Below are 25,032 nucleotides of genomic sequence, written 5' to 3' on the forward strand. Positions count from 1 at the left end.
GCCCTCCCACCTGCCTCCCGAGGCCACGTCTGTCACACTGGAGCGTAGGAGTCTTTGGAGTGTCCCTAAAACAGTGTCACAGAACACATGAGGAGGAAAAGCGAGGGTTTTGGCACTGGACGGACTTGAGCTCAGAAACCGGCCCTACCACTGGCTAATTATGACTTAAGACAAGTCATTGCTGCCACCCCAAGCCTCAGTCTCCTCACCTGCCATTGTGGTTAAGAGTGCTCATTTCATGGGGCTGTTGCATTGATTAGTGATCATTTTATGCCACATGGCCCCATGCCTGTCACTTAGGAGGACTAGGTGAGGAGTGGCCTCTGCCTAAGGCTCTGGATCCAGGTGTTTCCGCAGGTGTGTCTGACTTCAGCTTGGGTCTGGAGGTGCATGGCCAGGTGTGCGTCACTGGCATGGGCCACGGTCAGGGGGCTGACCCTTTGGAAGGCTCTGAAATCTGAGAGTATTCTTCATCAGTCTTGTTTATTTCCATATTCCTGGAATGTCCCACAAAACCTTGTACAGAGAGGGTGCTCAATAAATGTTAGTTGAAGGAAGGAATAATTGAGGTGGGGGCCCAGGGTCGGAAGTCAGAGGTGGGTCGTGTTCTAGGAGCAGGCTCGTTCTCTAGTTTTCTCACAGCCATTTCATGTAGAGGCTATGTGTGATGTGGGGTGTGTCACTTTGGAGTCAGCAGGTAGGGTTCAAGTCTTGGCTGCAAGGCTGTGGGACCCTGCACGGATACTTGGCTTCTCTGGGCCTCAGTTTATTTTCCCATCAAATGGAGGGCCTGTGAAGTGACAGGTCGGGAAGTGTAGGGCACATAGTAAGTGCTCATTAAAGTCAGTGTCCCAACTCCCCCAGAGCAGCCCCTTCAATTGGCAGATGAAGAAATCAGGGCCCTAAGATGGGTAGGAGGCAGCCAGGGCCCAAATCTGGGCCTCTGGCCACAGTGTTTCCTCCTCACTGGCCCAGGCTCAAGGAGACACAACAGGGAGGGCAGAGGGACACCTGTGGGCTGAGAAAGGGGGCTCAGAAAGATCGATTCCCCTCCTCAAAAGAGAGCATGACATGCCTCCCCTTAGGGAGGGCCCCTAGCCTCCAGAAAGAGTCCCCAGAAGCCTCTTGGACTGTCCAGGAAGGGCCAACAAGGATGTACAAGGAGTCGTGGGCCTGTGGTCCCAGACCCCCGGCCTCAGCCTCCCTGTCTCATCTGCAGGAAGGGCATCTTGAACTCCTGAGACCTAGGGCTCTTCCTGTCTTTCCTCTAGGCCAGGACCACCTCAGTGGCCCAGCTGCAGGAGAGCGGGCAGAGCGGCGGGACAGCGAGCCGGCGAGGAGCCCATCTGTTCCTTATTTCCTCCGCTGCTCCTCTGGCTCCAGCCAGTGCCTCTCAGCTGGACCCACTGTGGGGCCGGCCTAAAGCTCCATGGCAGAGAGGGGGAGCAGCAGCGGGACTGCCAAGCACAAGCTGACCTCTGGACCTCAGGAGGAAAGTGACGCTGCCCAGCAGCCAGTGCCGCCCTCGTTCTGGAGATGGGGAAACTGAGGCCCAGAGAAGGGAAGGGATGCCTCCAAGGCCACCCAGCATGCCAGTACCCATTACAGTATCAGCCCTTCCTGTTTCGCATCATGCTGGCTGGGCGGGTTCCTCATTTTTGTGTGGTCCTGGCACATTACAGGGCAATGGAGAGAGGGGGCTTGAATTAGATGGCCTGGGTTCAAATGCAGACTCTACCACTTGCTGCTGGTGTGGCCTTGGGCACATTTACCTTTTCATGCCTCAGTGTTCTCATCTGAAACTTGGGACTAATCCTATTTGGCTCATAAAGTGTCTCAAAGAGGGTCTGGCCAGACTGGACACCTAATTCGTGCGGCTGTTAGTCTGTCCCCGAGCTTGGCCCGCACAGCCTGCTCTCCCGGGCAGGCACAGGTGGTGCGGCCAGGGCTAGGGCTAGGCTGCCGCTGGGGCCAGCAGCTGGAACCCAGAATCCTAAGAGCAGATTCTGTGCGTCCTGGGGCAGAACCAGCCTGGAGTCATAGCTCCAGGTCTAGCAACCCCACTGTGCTGCCACCTCCTGAGTCTGGGGTTCCTGGGATGCTCTGCCTCAAGTCACCAAAGCTGACAAAGTCATCTCCCTGCAAAAGGGACTCACTCTAAAAGGGGCCAGGAGGAGAGCATGCTTCACCCTACTGGCTGACTCACTCCTGGTGGGACTTTGGGAAGCAGGGGCAGGGGTGCAACATTAATGGGCAGTGACCAGCTAGGCTCTTGTGTCCTATGACAGGTGTGGATACTTCTCTGGCAGCCCTCAAAATCAAGGCAGCAGATGGGATCCAGGAGTGAGAAGTCCACTCCATGGCTGGGGGCAGGCCAGCTCTTTGGACACGAACATGGTCAAACAGAACCGGTAGCCAGAGGTCACCAGTGCCCTGAACCCAGTCCCCAGTGTCCACACCTGCAGGGGCAAAGGGGGGAAAGGTATGGACAGAACCACCTTTTCCGTTGGAACAGTGCAGGGCGCCCCCTCGTGGGCAGGCAGAGCCTGCAGGCCAGGGAGTCAGCTGATGAACTGTCATCTTCATCAAAGTCATACCTACTCGTTAAAGACAGTTCACTAACTAGAACAGAGCATGCTGACTCCTGGAGGCAACCTTGGAGCCTTCTGGCGGATTTCCTGCCAGCCCTTTTTTTGCAGTTTTCCTTTTTATAGTTTTTCTCTGAAAGCAGTTTATATTTCATCGTTTATCCTGCTTTCTTTATAAGCATTTTCCAAACCCTTAAAAACCCCTCATAAATATTTTAATGGCTCTGTTGTCATTCATCCAATGGGTGTAACATCGTTTAGGGAACCAGAGCATCAGTGTTGAAGGTTTCACTTGTTCCAGTTTTTCACTGTCATAAACAATGCCATAATGAATATCCTAGGACAGCCCTTTGGTCCACATCTCTGGTCATTTTTAGGATGGTCGCTCAGAAATAGATTTGCTGAGGGGAAGGAATGGATTTTTTTTTTTAGTTTGAAAGCTTACTGCCAAGTTGCACTGTAGAAATACAGTAGGAAATATACCTGCTCAGCCCTCACTCCCAGCAGCCTCTGAGAGTGTACCCCTTCTCCACACCGGCCCAGTTGGCCTTCACCAGCAACAAGAGGTGGAAGGATTGCAGAGTTGGCAGTGCCCTCAGAGTTACCTGGTCCAACTGCCTGACCAGGTCATAAGTCCTCTTGGCAACTGCCCTGGTAGTCAGTTGTTCACCCAGCTTCTGCTTACATACCCCCAGTGAGTTCACCATCTTACAGCCAACGACCAGAAATCTCATGAGTTGGTGGAAATAAAATTCTGAAGAAGTGCCCAGATAGTGTCAGCATCATCTGCATCTCCTCTCAAGATGCTGGCCTGCCTAGATGGCTCCTCCCTTCCCCCACCCAGCTCTGCTTTCACGGCTCCTTGGCATAGGGCCTCCTTCCTACTCCCACGCCAGCCACCACCTCCCACTTCCCAGGCTGCCCCTCATGGCTATTCTAGCTTTGCTTTGGAGGCCAGGGGATCTAATCCCTCCTCCCAGCTCAATTCCCAATTTGCTATGTGTCCTTGAGCAAGTCCCTTGATTCTCTGGTCCCCAAAGGGCCTATCTGTGCTGGCAGAGGTGGTTTCTGAGCCCCAGTGAGCTTTGCCCAGGCTCTTGGCAGATCTAATTCCCCAGAGGGGTACGTGGCTGGGGCCCGGGTCAGGAGAGCCTGGTCGGACCTGGCATCCTTCCCAGCTGAGGCGGGTGGCGGCCCCTGCAGAGCCGTCAGCAGTAACCGTCTGTTTCATGCTGTTTATGAGAAGAGACTTTGCCTTTCTGGGAGGAGGCAGGGGGACGGTGTGGGGGGTAGAGAAGCCTTTGTTCTGTCAAAAATTCCTGCCCCCTTTGGCCCTGCCCTTGTCCGAAAGCATAAACAATGTTGGGACCGAGCCTTTCCAGGAAGCGGCTCCTCGCCTCTGTTACCCCTGCCCAGGCCACGTCTCTCCTCTGACCTGCAGGAGGGCACAGCCACTGGGTTGGGCTGAGCTGGGGGTCCCGGGGCCTGGTGTATTTCTCCTTCTAAGCACAGGCCTCAGCCTCAGGATGGAGACGCTCTTGGGAGTGATGGAAAAGATGAACCAAGCATAACCCACTGGGCCTAGTCTCCTGCTCCTCACACACTGGAAACTCTTCAGCAAGTCCTGCTCCCTCCCCAGACCTCAGTCTCAACATCTGGTAAATGGGTTGATGATATTCCCTGCCCCACAGGGTTATGAGAAGAGGTGAACGGGGGCTTGCAGGATGTGGGGCCCTGAGCACAGAGCCAGCGCACACAGTGCTTCATAGATGTCTGCTCTTCGCTCTCTCCTTTGTCCTCTGGCAGCAGAACCTGCAGAGCCTCTGCAGCCTTCCTCTGTCTGGGTCCCTGCCTGAGAATCCCAGAAGGCAAAAACACCTAATGCAGCCCCCTTTTCGCTTGCCAAGTCCCCCAAAGCCCAGGGAGAGCAAGCCCACCTCTACCCGGGCCTCCCCCCATCTTGGGAACTTTCCTCTTACGATTTGCACCTACTGGTCTCAGCCCTGGCCTCCCCATCACCTGGAACATGTCTGCTCCCTCTCCCTGTATAAGGCCCAGGAGAGAATCGCGCTGAAATCGCTGACAGTAACTGAGCACTTGCAGTGTTCAACCAGCGAGCTCAGACCTTCGTGTGCATGAAAGCATCCCTTTCTTCCAACAGCCCTGGGCAGCAGCCCCTTCATCATCACCCTGGGTGTCCAAATCAGGAAACCGAGGCACACAGAGGTCCAGTGACTTGCACACTGTTTTACATGTGTTATCTCATTTAATCCTGAGAGCGCACTCACGTGGTAGTACCTGTGGTTTTCCTTGGGAAGTAACTTGCTCAAAATCACTGGCTAGTGATTTTGGATCCGGAGTCTATGCTCTTAACTTCTGTGCACTGCTTCATAAGTGAGCAGTTACCTGGGCAAACGTTACTATGGAAACAGGTCACCTCAAGCCCAGTGCTTCTTAGACTGCGTGTGAACCCCCTGGGCCTCTTGTTAAAATGCAGATTCTGAGTCAGTATAGATCAGAGGTGGGGCCTACGATTTTGCATTTCTAACAAGCTCCTAGGGAATCTGCTGAGGCCAGTCTAGGAGTCACAGTAGGGAACCTGTGTTCAAGCTGGTCTCAGACTCAGAGCCTGCACATGTCATGCAGGTGACACAGTGCAGGGAGCAGCTGGTCAGAACAGGTGGCATCAGTCTGAGGAGGTGGCTGCTTGACAACTTCAGCTGATAGACCCCATAAGAACTCCGGACCAATGTGGTCATGTCTCTAGGTGGAATCTTTCATGTTTAAATATTGGGGCAACTAATTCAACTTTATGAAACACTATGCAGCTTGTACATGACTGTTCACAGCAACATTACTCGCAACAGCCAAGAATTAGAAACAACTCAAAGGTCTAGCATCTCATGAATAATGTACATAAAACATGGTGCGTCCATACAACGGGCTACTTTTCAGCTACAAAAATGAATGAAGTATTGGTAAATGCCACAGCATGGATGAACCTTAAAAACATTATGCCCAGTAAATGAAGTCAGGCACCAAAGGGCCTTATCGTATGATCCCACTTATATGGAATATTTAGAGTAGGGAACTCATTAGAGTCAGAGAGTAGATTAGGGGTTGTCTAGGCCTGAGTGGAGTGAGGAGGTGGAGGTAGGATGGGGATTGACTGTTGATGGGCACAGTGTTTCTTTAAGGGTGACAAAAGTGTTCTAAAATTAAATTGTAGTGATGGTTGTATAACTCTGTGAATATACTAAAAACATTGAATTGTACACCTTAAATGGGTAAAATGTAGAATCATGTCTCAATAAAGCTACTTAAAAAGCACCATGTAGGAGAAAACTAGTTTCTTTAATATATAAAGTGCAGTTACAAATCACCAAGAAAAATGCCAAACCCCAGCAGGGAAAAAATTTACAAAGGATTTGCACTAACAGTTCATAGAGGAAATGTGGGTGGCTCTTAAATGCATGGGGAACATCTCTTTCATAATAGAAGACAGACTAGTCAAAGCTACTCTGAGAAGATTGTCTGCCTCTTAGATCGGCAATGATGGAAACTGTTGGTGAGGGTATGGGAGGTTAAGCTGGTACACCTTGGCCAGGGCAGTGGCAATTTGTTGTTACCTTTAAAAATTAAAAGTGCACATACCAATTTTATTTCTAGATTTATCCCACAAATGTTCTCTCTCTCTCTCTCCCTGACACAGACACACACACACTCTCACACACAGTTGTTCACTGGAGCCTTGTTTGTAACAGTGGAAGAGTGGAAACCACCCAGCTGTTCTGTCACAGGGACCGGCAAACACTGGAGCTGCGTGCATGTGAACACTGTGCAGCTGTCAAACAGAAAACAGTAGCTCTGATTGTCCTGATGTGGGGGAAGGATATTTTATTATACCTGTCTTACAATAATATGTCCAAGACGCATGGCTAAGTAAAAAAAAGGAAGATGCAGAACCAATATAATGTTTCTATATGAGGGAAGGGGGAAAAGCATGTGTGTGCATATGTTACATATGTTTGTAAATGTGGAGTGTGTCTTCGGGTGGAAATAAGATTGCCTCCAAGGAGAGGAGAGGGTGGCTGGGAGCAGGGTGAGGGCAGACCCAGTTCCACTGCATGCGTACCAGGCTGTACGGTGCCTGGGTTGCCTCTTCGATGCCATTTAAACCAGCCCACTGTGTGGGCCAGAGAGCACCTGTGTGCAGGTTCACGCCTCTGTGCAGCCGAGTTACGAATGTAACTCCCAGCCACACCAAGTACTTTGCTCCTTTAAATCTGAAAAAGATATGTACCCCCCCACCTCCTCTGTTCTCTGTCCCCCGGATTCCCGGATGTGCTCTGGGGTGACCCTGGTGTTCTCTGGATTGGGGACAGAGTGCTTGCATACAGGACACAGGATGAGCACTGAAGAAGGAGGCTGTGGAGCCCCTGTGGGGGCAGCACTTTGGCCTGGTGGACCCCAACCCCCTGTGTTTGCTTCCTGTCCTGCAGGCACGCCCCAAAGGTGAGGGCCTGACCCCATACCAGGGCAAAAAGCGCTGCTTCGGCGAGTACAAGTGCCCCAAGTGCAAGAGAAAATGGATGAGCGGGAACTCCTGGGCCAACATGGGGCAGGAGTGCATCAAGTGCCACATCAACGTGTACCCGCACAAGCAGGTGAGCGGGCGGGGCGGGGCGCAGGCGCCGTGGGAACAGTGCAGCGGCGGGTCTCCCGAGGGCCAAGCAAGGGAGGGTGACTCTGTCCCTTCCTCGGCCTCCTCATGACAAGGACGAGACCAGATCCCTCCAAGTCAGCTCTTTCTTTCCTGCCTCATCTGAGATGAGGGTGAGAGGGCGCCGTTGCCCTGGGGAGAGGAAGAGAGTGAGGGGCAGTGTACCAAGCCCCTGAGACCACAGGTAAATTTAGAAAGTTATGAGCTGCAGTGCTGTTGGGAGACAAAGAGGGGTGCGAAGGCAACGGATGCTGTAGAGAACGTGCGTTTTGTTCATTTTTCATTCAGTTGACTCGTGTATGGGGCAGCTGCTGTGTGCCAGGCTCTGTGCACAAGGCTAGTGGCCAAGACACCCGCCGGGCTGCCCCGGTGGGAAGGGGTTGAGGCAGCTGGCCCCAGGGAGGGCCCACTCATTGCAGGCTGCAAGGAGGGGAGATATTTACTCTGGGACCTGAAGGCGGAAAGGAAGCTAGATCTTTCACAAGTGGGGGGCGGCCATCCTGGGAAGAAGGAGGGTAGAGCGGGTGCAAATGTCCTGAGGCCAGAGGACTTGGGGTGCTCCAGGTGCAAAGCTCGGTGAAGGAGCAGGAGAGTGGAGTGGGAGGAAGGAGCGGGAGCTGAATGACACCCCGTAGAGCCACGGGGGCCACGAGAGGAGACCCCTGAGCAACAGGCTTTCTGCTTCATTTTGTAGTGATTAATCTGGTTGTGTGTAGAGATTCATTTCAGGGGGACGGGGAGCTGAGAGATTGAAAATGGGGAAACCAGTAGGAAAGCCGTAGCCATAGTCCCATGTGAGCTGGATGAGGTCTGAATTAAGGAGGTGCCTCCGGATCTGGATTCCATACAAAGAGTCACCAGACTGGATATGGAAGGTGGGGGAGGGAAGGGGATCCAGAACAATCACACTTGGGCTTGAGCCCCTGAGTGGGTGGAGGTGGTCATTACTGAGGTGAGCAGCCTGGACCGGGGCGGGGCAGTGTGGGACACAGGTGTTCTGGATAAAAGCAAAGTTCTCTGATACACGTGTCACATTTGAGATGCTCCTGAGAATCCAAGTTGAGATGTCACGAGGGCCATGTTCGTTCCGAAGCTCAGATTAGAAGAAGTCGCGGTGGTTTCTACATAGCTGGGTATCGCTGACCTAAAGGTGTTTAGGGACCAGATGAGATTTCCTGCAGAATGTGGACAGAGTAGAGAAGGGATTCCCAGGCCACAAGTTACGATCCCAGCATTCAGGGGTCAGATGGAGGAGAGGAACCCAGCAGGGAGAAGAACCGGGGAGCATGGAGTTCAGGGGAGCACTGTTCGAGAAGACAGGCGGTGGTTGGTGTTAAGATGTCAGGTGTAATGACCGTGGAGAAGTGCCCTTGAAATTTGGCCACGAAGAGGTGGTCCACCAGCCTCATGGGGCATCCCTTTTACAGGAGAACTTGCTGAACTATAGCCACAGTGTGAGAACCACTGGAGCTGGTGCCCTGCAGGTCAGGTGAAGGCAGAGCGGGGATGTTGGTCCACAGCGGACCTGCTGGTGGGTAACGTCCAGGAGCCGTGACGGAGGCGGCTTCTTGGGCCCACTTGAGAGGGAACGCCGTCTTTGTCTACTCTCTTGAGGGGGTTTGATGGTAGAGAGAAGCAGGCAAATGGGACAGTAGCTGGAGTTGGGAAGATGGCATTAGGGTGGCTCTTACGGAGATGGAGAGCCTGGGGCATATTACAGGCAAATGAGAATGATCCAGAAGAAAGCAAAAGGCTGGTGATGCAGGGGCAAGAGGTGATGCCTCTCGCTGGCCAGGACGGAAGGAGGTGGGTAATTAGGAAGATTGATGGATTTGATGGTGCCCAGAAGAGGCACCATTTCCAAGGCTTCTGTTTTCTCAGTGAATGGGACATGAGGTTTTTAGCCCAGAGTCAGGGTGAGGAGTGTGGCCGGCTGAAGAAGGACAAGTGATGGAGGGAGCGGGAGAAACTCGCCGGAGTGCGGGCCCAGGGGAAGTTTGATCCTAACGTAACCAAAGCCACGAGCCCAGTTCTGTGACCTTCTCCAGCTGGGCCCACTGGGCAGAGCGGGCAAGAGAGGTGAGCGGGGTGCCCGGGGCAGAGGTTTGTCGGGGCCTGTTTCGGAGAGAAGGAGATGGAAGAGTCAGGCGTATTTAGACAGGTGGGGTCATGCATGACCCCGGGGGCCGGCCTACACGGCAGGAAGGGAAGCCTGAAGGGCCCTGGTGGGAGGTGGCGCCAGGACTGGGTGGAGGTCAGGGCACCAGTGAGCTGGACAGAGGAGTTTCTGAAGAGGACCTGGTCCGGGGGTGGTAGGAGAGAAGGTCGCTGTTGATGAGGCAGCCGGGGCACCGAGGACAAGGGTGGCGAGGCTTCCTGTGTAAGCCAGGCCACCAAGAAGAACGGCAGCAGAGAGGTGAAGGGGGCCGAGGGGAAGGGAAGCAGGGCGTGGGGAGGCGGACACTGAGGGCACTTGGTGAGGGCTCCCCCAGGCAGTGCTGTCAGGCTGAGCCCCGATGGGCAGCGGAGGTCCCGGGCTAAGGGGCTGGGTGGGGGCCGCAGCAGGTGCAGAGCAGGGGCCCTCAGGCACAGAGCCGGAGGAGCTGAGGGGCGAGGCCCAGTGCGGAGGAGGGGCGCCGGCTGGCGGGAGGCCCTGGCAGAGGGTCTGGGCCCTGTCCCTCTGGAAGGGCGAGGAGAGGATTCTCACGGAGAAACGCTCTGTGCCTTTATGACCCTGGTGCTGGCCTCCACTTCCTGTTTGCAGACTCTCCATCCCCACCCCCCAGGTTTTCGTGGTTCCCATCACCCTCACTGTCACTGTCACACGCAGGCAGGCAGACCGGAGACTGGCCATGGAGGACCCAAGGACGAGAGTGAGGCCCGCATCCTAACATCCTCGGGGCACTGAGGGACAGGCCCGATGACCCAGGGGCGGTGGGCAGAGGGCGCATGAGGTGCACTGTGTTTGGGAGTGTGCCCCGGGGATGGAATTGGGGGGCCGTCTAGAGGAGACTGCATCCTAGTTCCTGAGGCCTCCCCGGTGATTCCTGACAAGGCTGGGACCCCAGTCCAAAAACACCACTCACCACGTCTGACGGTCCGGCCGCTCGCCCTTTGGCTGAACTCTGCTCTCCCAGCCCTTGGGCGTGGCTGGTGCTATCAGAAGGTTCATTCTTCCCCGCATGGGAAGGGACACACTTCGCTGGGGGCCCTCGCCAGGTCTGTGTAGGCGCTGAAGGAAGATGAAGGTCAGGGGCTGCGTGGCGGCCCAGGAGCTTCCTCTCCAACGGAACTGCATTCAGCCAGACAGGTTAGCCACTGGCGTTCGGAGAAATCCTGGCCCCGATCGCAGGTGTGGTCACCCTCCAGGTACCGTGTGCCATGCCCCTGCACTTCACCTGTGCCCTGCCCTCCACCGGGGGTTTGTTCATCCCTATTTCATAGGGAGAGAAACACGGTCCTGAGAAGCCATGTGGCCTCTCCAGGGTCCCAAGGTGGAAATACAGCCTCAGAGTTGAACTTGCCTTTGTCTGGGGACAGCCTATTGAATGTCAGGAGCTGCCCTGGGGCACACAGGCCAGGTTTGTGTCCCAGCTCAGCCTCCCATGAGCTGGACCAAAGTCCCCTATTCCTGATGCAGGAGAGAGGAAGCAGGGCCCCACAGGCAGATTTCAGTGACCGGAGGGCCAGCACTGGGGAAGGTTATGACAGCAGCGGGCGGTGGCCAGGCGCTGCTCCGAGTACCTTACAGCTTCATGCTCTCAGCCACACCATGAGGTCAGCTCTGTTGTTTCCCCATTTCACAGAGGAGCAAACTGAGGCAAGGGGTGCAAGTGACTTACCCAATGTCAGCAGGGAAGAAGGATCAAGTGTGGGGCTGCAAGGGCCAGATGAGTAGCCTGGGTGGGGATCAGGGGGTCAGGGAGGACAGGTCACAGTGGCTGGCAGGGCAGGGGAGTGGGAATGGATCAGTTCCTGCAGGAGCTCAGAGGGACAGGTGCTTGGGTCTGTGCTGGGCATCTGGGAGGCTGGCCTTGAGACTTTCACACCCTCTGTGACTTAAGCGGAGAGGCATGACCCATGTCCCAAGGCTGGTGGGACCCGACTTCCTGCGGTGGCTCCAGCTCCTAGGCTCCTGTCCCTATATTGCCCTAGCAGCCCTTCCTCCAGGCCGGGCCCATTCCTGGCCTGTACCACCATGCCCAGGCCAGCAATGGCCTCATCTGCTTCCTCGTTTGTTTCTATCCTTCCAAGCTCAGTCCAAGCACCGCACCCTGACCACCCTTCTCCCATTTCCATAGCCGGGATCAGAGTCTCCCAGGCCCAATGTGGAAGGGTCTTCCAAGAGCATGTGGCACTGCTCCCCCGCAACCCAATCATGACCCCTCATTGGCTGAACACTTGCTGTGCATCCGGGAGACTGAGGCCCAGGCAGGATAGGGAACTTGAGCAAGGTCACTCCACCAGCCAGCATCAAAGGGGCCTAAGGCCCAGGGCTCCCATCCCCCAGGCTCCTTTCACAGGGTCTTCACCCTCAGGGAGGCTGCAGACCCGGCAGAGGTCTGAGGGGCAGTGTCGGGGGCTAGTGAAGAGCTGAGAGGAAGGGTTTGGAGTCCCGGCTCCTGGTCCTGTGGTGGAGAGGGGCTGCTTTCTTTCTGTGCCCCCTGAGCTCTGACCTCTGGGGCAGCCATCTCCTGAGAACCCTCCTCTTCCCCATCCTCCCCTGCCACATCTGTTTTCTGTCAGGCTCCAGCTGAGCCGCCCCCACCCCCTGCCAGCCCTGCCCCCCACAGAAGAAAACACTGCGGGGCTTTGCCTCACTGCAGGGGTGGGAATGGCCCTGGGGCGATCAGTCCCAGCTGCCGCCTGTTTTCCCTCCGTGGAGGGGAGTCGTCTTGACAGCTTCCCCCAGCTCCTTCCTCCCAGGCAGGGCTGAGCCAGGACCCAGGGGAGAGGGGAGGGGAAGAGGCACTGACAGGGTCACAGCCAAGGGGGATGGAGAGGATATTGCAGGGGCAGTTCCACAGGGACTGAGCTGGTTCCCTGCTCCCAGCCTGCCCCCAGCCCTACATAACACTAATAGTAATAATATATGATGTTAATACTGGCCAACACTTTGCCCTTTACATGCCAGGCACTGTCTTAACAACTTTGCATATATCAGTTTATTCACTCTTCACAACAACCCTATCAAGTAGGTACTCTTATTAGCTCAGTTTTACAGAGGAGAAAATTGAGGCCCAGAGAGGTTAAGTGACTTGCTAAAGGTCACACAGCAATGATGAATCTTGCAGAGCTCTTGGCCACCAGCCCTCAGCAGGTAGGTGAAGCTGCAGGCCCCTGGGTAAGACCCTTAGAATCTTGGATCCCCTGTTTCCTTGTCCGTAAGGCAGATAGTCATATGACCCCCACAGGAAGGGTGTGAGGGTAGATGCTATGACTCATGTGGCAACACTTTGCAGAGCATAAACCATGGGGAGCATGAGGGTACCAGGCCTGCTTGCTCTGGCCCCTCTGGCCCCACCTGGGAGATCCATTCAGAGAAGGGGCCCTGACCAGCATGAAGAGGGGGAGGGGAGTGGAAACAAGGCTGGATTTGGTGAGGGAAGGGGAGACTTCTGTGTGACTGCTGTGTGGCTGGGATCACTAGGATGGGAGTCCAGGGACCCAGATGTCAGTTCAAGATTGGGAAGCCCTTCTTACAGCTCAGGCAGTGAGCTGAGCCAGGGAGCTCAGCTGGCCGGCAGGGCTTGTAGGCCATGACCTTGGGTGTTATAGGTGTCTGTTGAGATGTCTGGAAGGGTAGGGCATGTGACCTTCCTAGGCCTTGCAGCTTGGAATCCTGACTTCAACTTTGACTCTCTACTACTGGTATCTCCCTCCCATTAATAATAATAATTAGCATTAATAGCTTCTATATGCTCTCTTTCTACTCCTGATCTTCACTGAGTTGGAACAGCAGTCTCATGAGAAAAGTGTCATAACATCCCCTTTTACAGATGGGGAAGTAGAGGGTCAGAGGTCAGGTGGCCTGCTCAGGGTCACTCAGCATGTGGGTAGCAGAGCTGGTGTTCCAGCCCAGGTCTGACATGGAGCCAAACTCTGTCCCCTCTCCTCTGGCCAGGAAAGCTGATCACCTGTACGCCCTTTGAGGGGAGGCCAAAGCTCCTGTCCTTTATCCAGTCCGTCCCTGTGTGGCCTTAGCCTGGAAGTACAAGGATGGGCTTTATGTCCCTGGATCAAAACCCTGCCCACCCACAGTCCCCATACTCATCTCCCAGAGCCCGCTGCCTCCCCATTCCTGAGCTGCTCGCTCTTAGTGTCACCCTGGGGCCAGGCACTGCATCATTGGGCAGAAAAGGCAATAGTCCATTTTTGAGCAGCCTGCGGTCTAGCCAGGGGGGCAGCGCTCACCCTCAGTGTCCTTCCAGGACCATCCTTGGTCATGGTCACTGGCTCTGAAATTCTCTGCCCCACCAACAGCCTGTAGCTCCTGCCCCCTGTCCTCGGCATGTGGCTCTCAGCTGGCTCTGACTAGCTTCCTCTGATCCCCCCAATCCGTGCAGGGAACCTTCTGCAGGCAGGGGTTCTGGGTTGGGACTGTGCCAAGAAGCTGCCTCAGGAGGCACACCTAATAGCATCCATAAATCGTCCAAGGAGACAAGGCTTGGCTGGCTTTTGAGAGCCAGGGAGGGAGGAAAAGAGGGAGCAGGGAAGCTCCCCTTATAACGGGAACGTGCCTAACACTGCTCAGTTTACAAATACCGAGACATTCGAATCTTCCCAGCACCCTGCAAACGAGGCGTGATGATGGCCCACTTCGCAGATGTGAAAACTGAGGCTCCCTGAGGTCGCAGGGAGGTTCCGTTCATATAACCACTCAACAAACATGGCAGATGGTGTGCCTGGCCCTGGGATGCGGGGGACTCAGGGTACTACCTATTTACCCCTCTCGGAACTGAGGGATCACTTCTCCCAAGCTGAAGAGCTGTGGCCGTGTCCACACTGAACCCTCCTTGAGTCCTGAGGCCACGAGAGTAAGGCATGGGAGTGACAGCAGCCAGGGAGGAAGCACTGGGGGCTGAGGGAGGAGGCGTCAGCTTGGTCTCCCTTGCTCTGGGCCTTGGCTTCCTTACCTGGATAAGGTCTGTGCGCCTGTCCTGCCTCTATCCCGGGCTTTTGTGAGCTTCAGGTGGTGGCTGCTCAGACAGTACGGGGACAGTACAGGCTCTGGGTATGGGACCCCCTCCCCCAGCCCTGGCCCAGCCCAAGGCCTCAGCCTGTACCTCTGGGGGCAGCGAGAGGCAGGAAAGGTCCTGGTGCCTCAGGAAACAGCCTCTGTGACTGCCGCACACTCTCTCTCTGACCCTCCCCGTCTCCCCGCCGCCCCTCTGCCTCCCTCCCTCCATTCACTCTGTTTCTGTCTTTCTTGCTGGCCCCTCCTCTCCCCACCTTGAGCCTTCTCCCTCCTTCCTCTCCCCAGAGGCCCCTGGAGAAGCCCGATGGCCTGGACGTGTCTGACCAGAGCAAGGAGCACCCGCAGCACCTGTGCGAGAAGTGCAAAGTGCTGGGCTACTACTGCCGCCGAGTGCAATGACTGCCATCCACACCGCCACCCTCCTCCGGCCAGAGAAGACCCACCCCCCACGTCTGTCCATGTTGCTGCGTGTTCCCATGTGCGTGGGGGTGTCCTCACGGGCATGAGGGTCTGGGCAGGGGTCTTAGGTTCTTGTCTCATGCATGTTGACAAACAGTGTTACTGACATAGCTGCCCCGCAGAAGGCCCGGTCTCTGGGACTCTATAGGTGGGCCTGGGGTCTGTGGAGGGGATGGGGTGAGCAGAGGTCCATGCACAGGACCCCACAAAGCAGGGCCTGGGGTCCCCCGCTGGCTCTCCTCCTCTAAGACTCCCTTTGGTGAGCAGCCTTGTATTGGCCACAAGTGCACTAAATTTACTGTGAATCCCAAAGTCTGTACGGGGTTGTTTCCCCAAGACCAGCCAGGATGCCTTCTCCTGCCCATGGCCCCCGGTCTGCCCGTGTGCAAAGCCACACTCAGAAAGGCCCGTTTCTATGTCCCGTTTAAGTCTGCGGTAATGGCGGGCTGATACCTGTTCTAGCAGCTGCTGGGAGTGGGTGTCTCTGCCCCTTACCCACTCTGAGCCCCAAACCTGATCGCCTCTGATGTCACTGGTATTGCAGCCGGGTTCTGCATCCCCCCTCCCCAAAGACCCAGAGGTCAGGGACAGGAGGCAGTAAATGTCCGACAGTGTCCCAAGGTGTGACCCAGACATCGCCTCCCCCACCCACCATCACACACTTTTCCCACTTGCTTGGATTTGTCAGCCGCATTCCCTTCCCTTCTCCTTTACCTCCCACCCACGGTCCTTCCCCGATCGAGGTTTTAGGGCCCATGTGGAAGCCACTCTGGCAAGAAGGACACAGGCCTGGCGGTCTGGAGACCTAGGTTCAAATGCTGGCCCTGCCGCTGACAAACTACAGAACTTGGGGAGGGCTTCTCATCTCTGGGCCTCAGCTTCCCCACTAGTTCAGTGAGAGTGACACTAGAGAGCAGAGAGGCCCAGTTCACTTCTGATCTGGAATTCAGCCTGGCTGGGCGCCACCTCCTGGAGCGCAGGGCTGAATTTGGAGAGTGTCACCAGGTCCCATACTCACACCATCACCCATCAGTGGGCCACTTAAGTCAAGCTGAAGGATACAGTCCTCCCTGTGCCCCCTGCAGTCCCAGCTCTGCCTGTCATCTCCCACCCCTGCAGAAGTGAAGGAGAAGGACCCCCTCCACCTCACACAGGGGAACCCCAAGCCACGCTGCAGAACCTGTTTGTGAACCCGGGACGATGCTTTCCTACCTCCTGAGGGAGCAGGAGGCCTCTGGGCTCCTCACGTTGGTCAGGGAGACTGTCCTGGCAGGTGGGAGGGATCGAGTCCTCTCCCCTGTCCCAGGGAGGAGCCCTGTTTTTATTGTCATACCATTCTTCCTTTCTCCCAGGGACAGGGAGGAAACTGGTTGTCAGGACTGAGTCACTTGATTCTGCCCCAACATTATGCCTCTGTGGAAAAAAATCAGACCACGAAATGGGCCTGAAATTCAGTGTTTACCACGGCTCAGGGACACCCAACTGGTGCCCAGTGCCTTTTGTTTTCAAATGAAAATGTTTGTACAGCTGAGGAGTTACAGTAAAGTGTTAACCAGGGGTCCAGGGAGTGAATCGAGAAGATGGAGTGAGTGTATTTGAAGCCGGGGGCTGCAGAGTCGGATTTCAGGGGGGGTCACACCCTCTGAGCACTTAAAAAGAGGGGATTAGCCCCCACCTGAGCCCGAAAGCTGCCTCCCTCCCACCCACAGCAGCCATGCCTGGCCAAGGGCCGTGAGCACCTCCCCCCCTCTGGGAATGCCACTGGGGGGGCCTTGCCCAGCTGTTCCCTGCTTTCTCTGCGGTGTCAAGGTGAGCTGGAGTGGCCCTGGCTGAAGGCGCTGCGTCCCCAGGAGAAGCTGTTACTGTCAGTCATCCTAGTGCGGCTAAAGATAATGTTCACAGTGGTGGGCAGTGTGCTTGTCTCGGCTGCCAGGACCAGGCCCCAACCCTTCCAGGGACCTGTCCCCACAGTGGGACATTGGCCCCAGGATGCCCAGGGCCTGCCAACTATGCTGCAATGGTGGGGGAAGCCCATACCCTAAAAAGAACCCAGACTCCAGGCTGCCAAAGGCCAGGGCCTTCCACGGGCCAACAGGAGATGGGCTATCACCCCAAAGTGACCTTCTCAGTGGGCTTGTCCAGCTGGCAGCCATTGCCCTGCCATCTGTGCAGAACTGGCCACCATGGGGGCTGGGCCCTCTGCCTGAGGCAGCCCCTCTGCACCCCCCCTCCCCCCTTTCTGTACTGTTCTGGCAGAATTTGGGAGCTCTCTGTGGTCAGCAAAAGCCACTGATGTCCAGGCTGGCTGCTGTGAGAATTAAGTGCTCAGAGGGCCTGGGAGCCCAGGGAAGGAGAAAGTGTGTGGTTTTAGTATGTTCAAAAGGGACAATCGCTTGCAGTTAGTAGATCTAGCGATCTAGCTGGGAGATAACAGTGTTTACCCCATCTGAAGTATTCAATAGTCCTACTTGTGAATTTGTATTTATTTTGAGTTATACTTGACACAGAATTCCTTTTTTTTTTTTTTTTTTTTAAAGAAAAATACTATTTGTGTATTTTGAAAAAAAGATCATAGATGTTAAAATTTCTGCATGGTTACCGATTACTCTCACAACACTGAATTCGTTACTTTCTTCCGAAAAATCCTCACAGTGACTTTTGTCTGTATATATTTGAAGGCCTTTTTTAAAAAAAAAAAAAAAAGAAGAAGAAGAAGAAAAAAGAAAAATATAATGGTTTGATTTTTGAGATTAAAAAGCAAACAAAAAGAGGCATTTTCAGAACTTCAGAGCTTTCGGGAGGGCAATAGATTATCAAACAGAATTTCTGGAAGTATTTTGCAAACCTTGTTGAGCTGCAAGAAAATATTTATGGTGAGAACTTTTCTCTTTTGGGGTTTTTTTTTGTTTGTTTGATTTTTTTGTTTTCTACTATACTTTGGTCTGTAAAAAGTATGCAACTGAACTACATTAAGATGGAAATATTGTCTACATAGAATATTATATGAAGTTGGTACATAATTCTGACACAGAAGAAAAAAAACCTTTGCAATTCTTTAAGCCATATTATTACTATTCTGTGTTGTTTTCCTTGGAAGAATATATCAGTATTAAGTAGCCAGCATATTATTCAAGTGCTTAGACTTATTAATATGTTTCTGCCTTGTATTTATACATGTGTGTATTTGGAAAGTATTGCCTCTTTGAAGGGAAGCTATTGTTAGACGTAGTGAAAAGGGATTGGTGACCCCTTTGAGCCTCTTCAGCTGAGGGTAACAAACAGCATTGTAATCCATTCTCTCGCACCTTCTTATTACTATCTTGTTACTATGGTTATTAGTTGTGTAGGGGCAAGGAGGTAGGCCAGGGGACGAAGGGGCATGTACTACCTAGCCCCCCTGTGGCCAGCCAGCTCCAAGGACGGCCTTGGCCTGGAGAAGGGGCCCCCATCAGCAGGGCCCAAGTAGGGAGCGAGGAACCGAGGTCGTCTGGTCTTCGCACCCCTCTGCGTCTGCCATCTGAGCCATGCCTCGGGGCCCCAGGCTCTTTGAACTTGGATTTGTCCACCAGAGCCCTCGCCTGCCATCCAACGTCTAATAGACTTGAATCTATTCTAAATGAATATTTAACCCAACGTCACTACATTGTAGCCCAGTGCGACAACTAACCCTGAAGTGTGGGAGGTGCCCCCGGGAGCTGGTGGCGGCAGGCTTGCTGCTCTCTGCTGCCAACCTCACCGTTGACCTCCTGCACTCCCGTGGGGTGACCTGTCCATGTCTGTATCCGTTAATGCGTGTGTGTCCAGCTAAAAAGACAAACGACCCGTGGGCCCAGCTCGGAGGGTGCGTGGAAAGCTCCCGACCTCTCTCTCCGAAGGTCACCCTTGGGATGGCATTCCGTGTGTGCCTTATTTCTGGAGATCCTGTATACGGCTTGCCTAGAGAAAGAAGCATAGTCTTTTCATGCTGAATTAAAAGGACTTTAAAAGCGAGAGAGGCTCGTGGCTTTCCTTGTTTACACAGAGCGTCAGTAGGGAGCTGGACACTTTCACAGATTCTGGGGCCGAGTGGGAAGTGGGGGACTTGCGGGCACCCTTCTGCTGTCCCGTGCCTGGGTCAACTTGCCCTTGCCCTGCCTCCAACCCACTGGTTTGCCTCTTCCCAGCCCCTCTGCCCCAAGCTGGGCCCCAGACTGGGCAAGATTGTCAGCACATTAGGTCACGCGTCAGCTCAGCGATGGGACTCTGGGTGCCCATATATAGGAGTGAATCTTCCTCGGAGTGGAGCCGTCAGCCCTGGGCCTTGCCGCCCCTGCTCACACTTGTCCCTCTCTCTAAGGCTGGGGTTTGGGCCTCCGACGCTGGGCATCACAGTCAGCAAAGCGAAGTGTCCGGGGCTTCCTGGGAAGTCCTCAGACAAAGGAACAGAAGGTCCTTCTTCTGAGCAAGTCCAGGATGGGGCTGGGCTGTCAGGTGGTGGGGCTCTTGCTGGGGGCCACAGACAGGAAACCAGGGCTCACAGGCTTCGGGAGCTACGGCAAAGCGACCTGCAAGCGGAGCCCTTCGGCTCAGGATGGGTACTCTGCCGGTTCTCAACCTTGCTGCTCTCCAGAATCACCTGTGGGGGCCTTGGTCTCACTCCAGAGATGCTGAGATACCAGCCTGGGTGTGTCCTCAGTTTCCCAAAGCCCCCAGATCAATCTGATACAGTGCACGGGACTTTGCAGTGGTCCCTCATGGCCCTGTGGGAGTGACAGTGACATCAGTGAGAAGGCCAGGGAGGGGGCACTCCAGCCCCCTGCAGGGGCATCACATTCTCCACTCCAGTCAGTTGCTGCTAAGGCTGTGCTACCCGAATGTAGCGGTGGTGGGGGAGGGGGTGCAGCTGGAAATGCGGTTCTTATGTGAAATTTTCCCACTTTTTAATTTTGGCAACTGGTTTACTAAATGTTTAAACAGTATACAGGCCACACCAGGTCTGGGCCAGCTCCAGATGGCAGCCTCTGAGATGGAGCAGAGAGAGCAAGATGTGAGTCCCTGGGATTCAGGGACCATGGGTGGGGGTGGGGGAGGGACAGGCAGGAACAGAGACCCCAACTCCAGAAGCAGGACCCCTTGTCTTATCCTGGTGGACTCCAGAAGCCGCCAGGCCCAATCCTGCTTATTGGCGCAAAGGGAGGATTCACCTGTGGCGCCTCCTTGGGGCGGGTGAGAAGGAAGCAGGGCCAGAGGGGTCTGAACAGTCTGAACGCAGGTGGGGGTCAGCTGGCCTTGCGGGCCAGAGGGGCGGGGACCCAGCCCACCCAGAACGAAGACAAAATAATCACCGGCGAGAGCCTGCTGCGCACAGGACACTGTCAGCAGCCCGGGAGGAGGCTGCCTTCCCCGGGGCCGGCCTAAGGATACAGGGCCTGGGTCTATCTCAGCGCCCCTCTCCCCTAGACCGGCCCCCCAGCTGTGTGAGGTGGAGCAGATCCTGTCTCTCTGAGCCCCAGCTTCCCCAGGGTTAGTGTGCAGATAAGATGGCCCAGGGAACACAAGGCCCAGTGCACAGCTTGGCGCCCCAGGGGGCAGTGGATCTCTTGTTCCCACTGTTTGAGGCTCAGGCAGAAGCGCCTTGCTGGAGATCGCACAGGAAGTCAGAGGGGGAGCCGACCTCCAACTCGGGACCCCTGGGTTAACGAAGCACCCGCCGTGCTGGGTTTGCTGAACACCCACTGTGTGCTGGGTTCACTGAGCGCCCACTGTGTGCCAGGCTGAGGCCCCAGGTTCATGCACTTCTCCGCCCTGCCTGTTACTGTGCATGCGCCTGTGTGTTTCTTTTCCGTGGAAAACAAACAAACCCAAAGCAAACACAGCCTGCATTTCGACATCTCCTAGAGCCGTGGAAACCAGTAATTCCCCTGGACAGGAAGGATTTCCGGTTGGACTTAATGTCCATGTCCAGAGGCTGCCAGCTGCTGAGGGCCAGGAGAGAGCAGAGTTCACTCAGAAAGGGGTGTCAGGGGACCCAGAGAGGACGGCCAGCTCTGGGCCCACACCCACCTTCCTTCAGAACTGACCCCCCCCCCCCATGTTTCTGTCTGGGCTAAAGTAGAGGCCCCCAGTGAGTGAGGTCTAGCCTGAGGTTGCCCAGAGGGCCAGGGCGGCAGAGCCAGGATCTGAACCCCGACTTCTCACTCTCAGTTCAGTGTTTCAGAGGCAGACCTGGGTTCAGCCCAGGCAGCATCTGCACCCAGAATTGCAGAGGTGAGGCAAGGAGTGGAGGCCCCGGGGCTGGGGTGCTCTGGAGGGACAGGCGGCTCCAATCCATGAAGGCCTCGGTATAAAGAGCCCCTGTGGTGCCTGCTCCAGACACAGGGAAGGGAGACCACGCCAGGGCCCCCGGCCTGGAGGAGAGAAGGCGCAGTGCTCAACTATCCTGCTCAACTTCAGCACGGGAGCACCTGGAACTCAAGACCTCTCCTGTGACCCAGATAAGGCCCCTGACACCACCCTTTTCCAGAGTGTGTGATGTGGATTCTCTGTGCCCTTCTCTGTAATCCAGAGGCCGTCAGGACGCACCTGCGGCTGCAGTGGCCACCAGGCAGCACTTTTCACCCAGCAGATATTCCGTGGTGGCTTCTTCCCTTCCCTCCCACCCTGCTGCAGCTCCTCACACCCTGAGGCTGGGCCCAGGTGGCCATCCACCTCTGTGCTGGGTCCCACCCATAGGCCCAAGTCTCTCTTGTGTCCTCTTAACAGTTCTGGCAGGAGCTAGGGCAGGGAAAAATATGCCCATATGATAGGTGGAAAAACTGAGGCCCGGGAGAGCCCTGATGCCCGAGTCTGACAGATGGGGTCCTCTGCTGCCCCCTCGCGCCCTCCAGCTCCCAGCTTGGTGCTGTTCCTGATCCTGACAAGCTCCCAGTGGATTTCCAGGAGATGGTTCAGGTCTTCAGCAAAATATGACGTTTCTAGGGCCAGCCCAGTGCTCTGCATCAGGGCCAGGGGAGTCAGCCCCCTCCACCCCAGATGCCCTGACCGCAGGTCCCCACGGCCTGGGAGCCAGAGAAGGGACCGGAGGAGCTGATACAAAGAGGGCCACGGGCTGCAGGAGGGCTCACTCTTTCTGGAGTCAGGCCTCTCTTTGCTTGTTCCCCAGAGCTCTGGCCAGAGCCAGGAACAGCCCGTCCTTGGGACAGAGACCCCTATACCCTCCCCCATTTATCCACAGGTGATAGAGGCCCTGTGCTGCCCCTGCCCCTGACACACACGTACACACACACACACTCATACACACCTCCACACACAGTCACACTCACACATTCATACACACAGTCACACACAGTCACACACACTCATACACACACAGACACATCAAACACACACTCATACACACACAGTCACACTCACACAGACACACCACACATATACATTCATATACTCACAATCACACTCACACTCATATACACTCACACAGTCACACACAGACACACTCATATACACTCACACAGTCACACACACATATACATTCATATACACTCACACAGTCACACTCACACTCATATACACTCACACAGTCACACACAGACACACTCATATACACTCACACAGTCACACACACATATACATTCATATACTCACACAATCACACTCACACTCATATACACTCACACAGTCACACACAGACACACTCATATACACTCACACAGTCACACACACATATACATTCATATACTCACACAATCACACTCACACTCATATACACTCACACAGTCACACACAGACACACTCATATACACTCACACAGTCACACACACATATACATTCATATACTCACACAATCACACTCACACTCATATACACTCACACAGTCACACACAGACACACTCATATACACTCACACAGTCACACACACATATACATTCATATACTCACACAATCACACTCACACTCATATACACTCACACAGTCACACACAGACACACTCATATACACTCACACAGTCACACACACATATACATTCATATACTCACACAATCACACTCACACTCATATACACTCACACAGTCACACACAGACACACTCATATACACTCACACAGTCACACACACATATACATTCATATACACTCACACAGTCACACTCACACTCATATACACTCACACAGTCACACACAGACACACTCATATACACTCACACAGTCACACACACATATACATTCATATACACTCACACAATCACACTCACACTCATATACACTCACACAATCACACACAGACACACTCATATACACGCACTCATAGTCACACACACAGACACACTCATCACACACACTCATAGACTCGCACACTCAGTCACACTCAAACATACACATTTCACACACGCATACTCATACCCACAAGCACCTGCGGGGTGGGGAGCCCTCGGACACGCGCTCCAGCTAGAGCCCCACAGTGCCCACAAGCCCGCGCCCCGGCGGCCTCTCTCCCCTCCTAGCTAAGGGCGCTCCCTAGTTAGGGAGGAGGAAACTCCGGTCCTCCAGAGGCTGCTGGCCTTTATGCGCCTCTGCCCACCTCCTTCCCACAGGCCCCGAGTCTGGCCATGAGCTGGGCCCGAACCCCTCATGTGGGTAAGAAGCCAAGTTCAGCACCTGGCTCAGCACGGAGCAAAGTCTGTCCTTGTGCCTCAGACCAGGGATAGAGCCTACGCTTTGTCAGGTGTGCTGAGGGCACTGGGTCACTCGGGGACGTCCTCACGGATTAGACACCTGAGCATTTATGGGAGAAGTGAGGCTGCCTGTGCTTTGCTTCCAAATAATCCAGACTATGGGACGAGGTGGGGGTGTGGGAATGAGACTGGCAAAGCAAACAATGACAGTGGCTGACGAGGGGAGACAGGACCTGGAGACCAGCTGTATCTCTGCTTGTTTATTTATTTTTAATCCTCACTGGAGGATACGTTTTCCTGCTGCTTTTCAGAGAGAGAGTGGAAGGAAGAGAGAGAGAGAGAGAGACATGGACCTTGATCAGGGCCAGGGATCAAGCCCACAACCGAGGTATGTGACCTTGACCGGAATCTAACCTGGGACCCTTCAGTCCACAGGCCGACGCTCTAACCACTGAGCAAAACCGGCCAGGGCTGTGTTTCTACTTCCATGTGTCTGTTCCTAGGCAGGAGGTGGGTTCCAAGGGCAGCCAGGCCAAGGGGATGCACCAGGCAAAGTGGAGGGGCCCAGCTATGTCCTCACACACACCCAGAGCCCCCCCCAGTCCTCCGGGAGGCTGCCGGGCCTTTGCCTCTGCATCTGCAGTGCTGCCATGGCCTGGCACGTGGTGGGGGCAAATGTGGAACATCTGTGAGCCCTCTGTGTGCCAGCCATTGTGCTGTGTGATTTACATGCAGCGTGATTTTTGATCCTTGCAATAACCCTGTGAGATGGGGGCTACGATGAGCACCATTTTACAGATGGGAAGCTGAGGTTCATACAGGTGGAGTGCCTTGTCCAAGATCAGACAGCCGGCAAGAGCGGAGCCCTCCCGGACCCACTCCCAGAGCCACTTCCCACCCCTCTCCCCCAGGTCCAGGGCCTAATCTCTGCCTTCTGCAACTGAGCCTACCCTCAGCCCCTCCACTCTGCCCTGGGCCCTCACACCTGCCCAGCTCGGCTTGCCAGCCTTCCAGGCCCCAAGGCGGTTACTGCAGGCCTGCTGGAAGCCAGAACTGAAGCCAAGCCCCCAACACAGCACTCGATCCTACCCCCACCTCTGTCCTTGAGAGCTTCCCAGAGGGACCCCTTTCCCAGGTGCAGTGGGAGCCCTGCTTCTGCCTCCACTGCCCCAGAGCGAGCCAGGCCTGGCCCCTGTGCCTTCTCTCGCTCAGTCCTGCCCTCCTCGCTGGCCCACAGCTTCCAGGAGCCCTGCTCCCAGGTCAGTCTCCCTCCCACATCCTCCCTCTTGGTCCAGGAAGTACAGGGGTCTTCTCCCCACCCCCAGCACCCCATGCTGAGGGCTGAGCAGCACCCTCCTCTACACTCCCACCCCTGGGATGGCGATGCATGTAAATCACATAGCACTCCCACTTCT

The 25,032-nt window shown here is 55.0% G+C and overlaps 1 protein-coding gene across 2 annotated transcripts in view; it reads left to right on the top strand.

Annotated features, from left to right (window-relative positions):
- Positions 1-17,701, top strand: part of ZCCHC24 (zinc finger CCHC-type containing 24) — a 58,101-nt gene extending 40,400 nt beyond the window's left edge. The window contains exons 3-4 of one of the 2 annotated variants that reach the window (XM_081157406.1): positions 7,091-7,255; positions 14,795-17,701. In XM_081157406.1, the coding sequence (XP_081013532.1) occupies positions 7,091-7,255; positions 14,795-14,908 (279 nt within the window). In that variant the 3' untranslated portion in view covers positions 14,909-17,701. Of the gene's footprint in view, positions 1-1,271; positions 5,905-7,090; positions 7,256-14,794 lie in introns of those variants that run through there. The other variant, XM_081157407.1, reaches the window with a different exon arrangement.
- Positions 17,702-25,032: the final 7,331 nt, after the last annotated feature.

Source organism: Miniopterus schreibersii (genome assembly GCF_964146895.1).
Source record: "Miniopterus schreibersii genome assembly, chromosome: 14".
In the NCBI taxonomy this organism is placed as follows: Eukaryota; Metazoa; Chordata; class Mammalia; order Chiroptera; family Miniopteridae; genus Miniopterus; species Miniopterus schreibersii.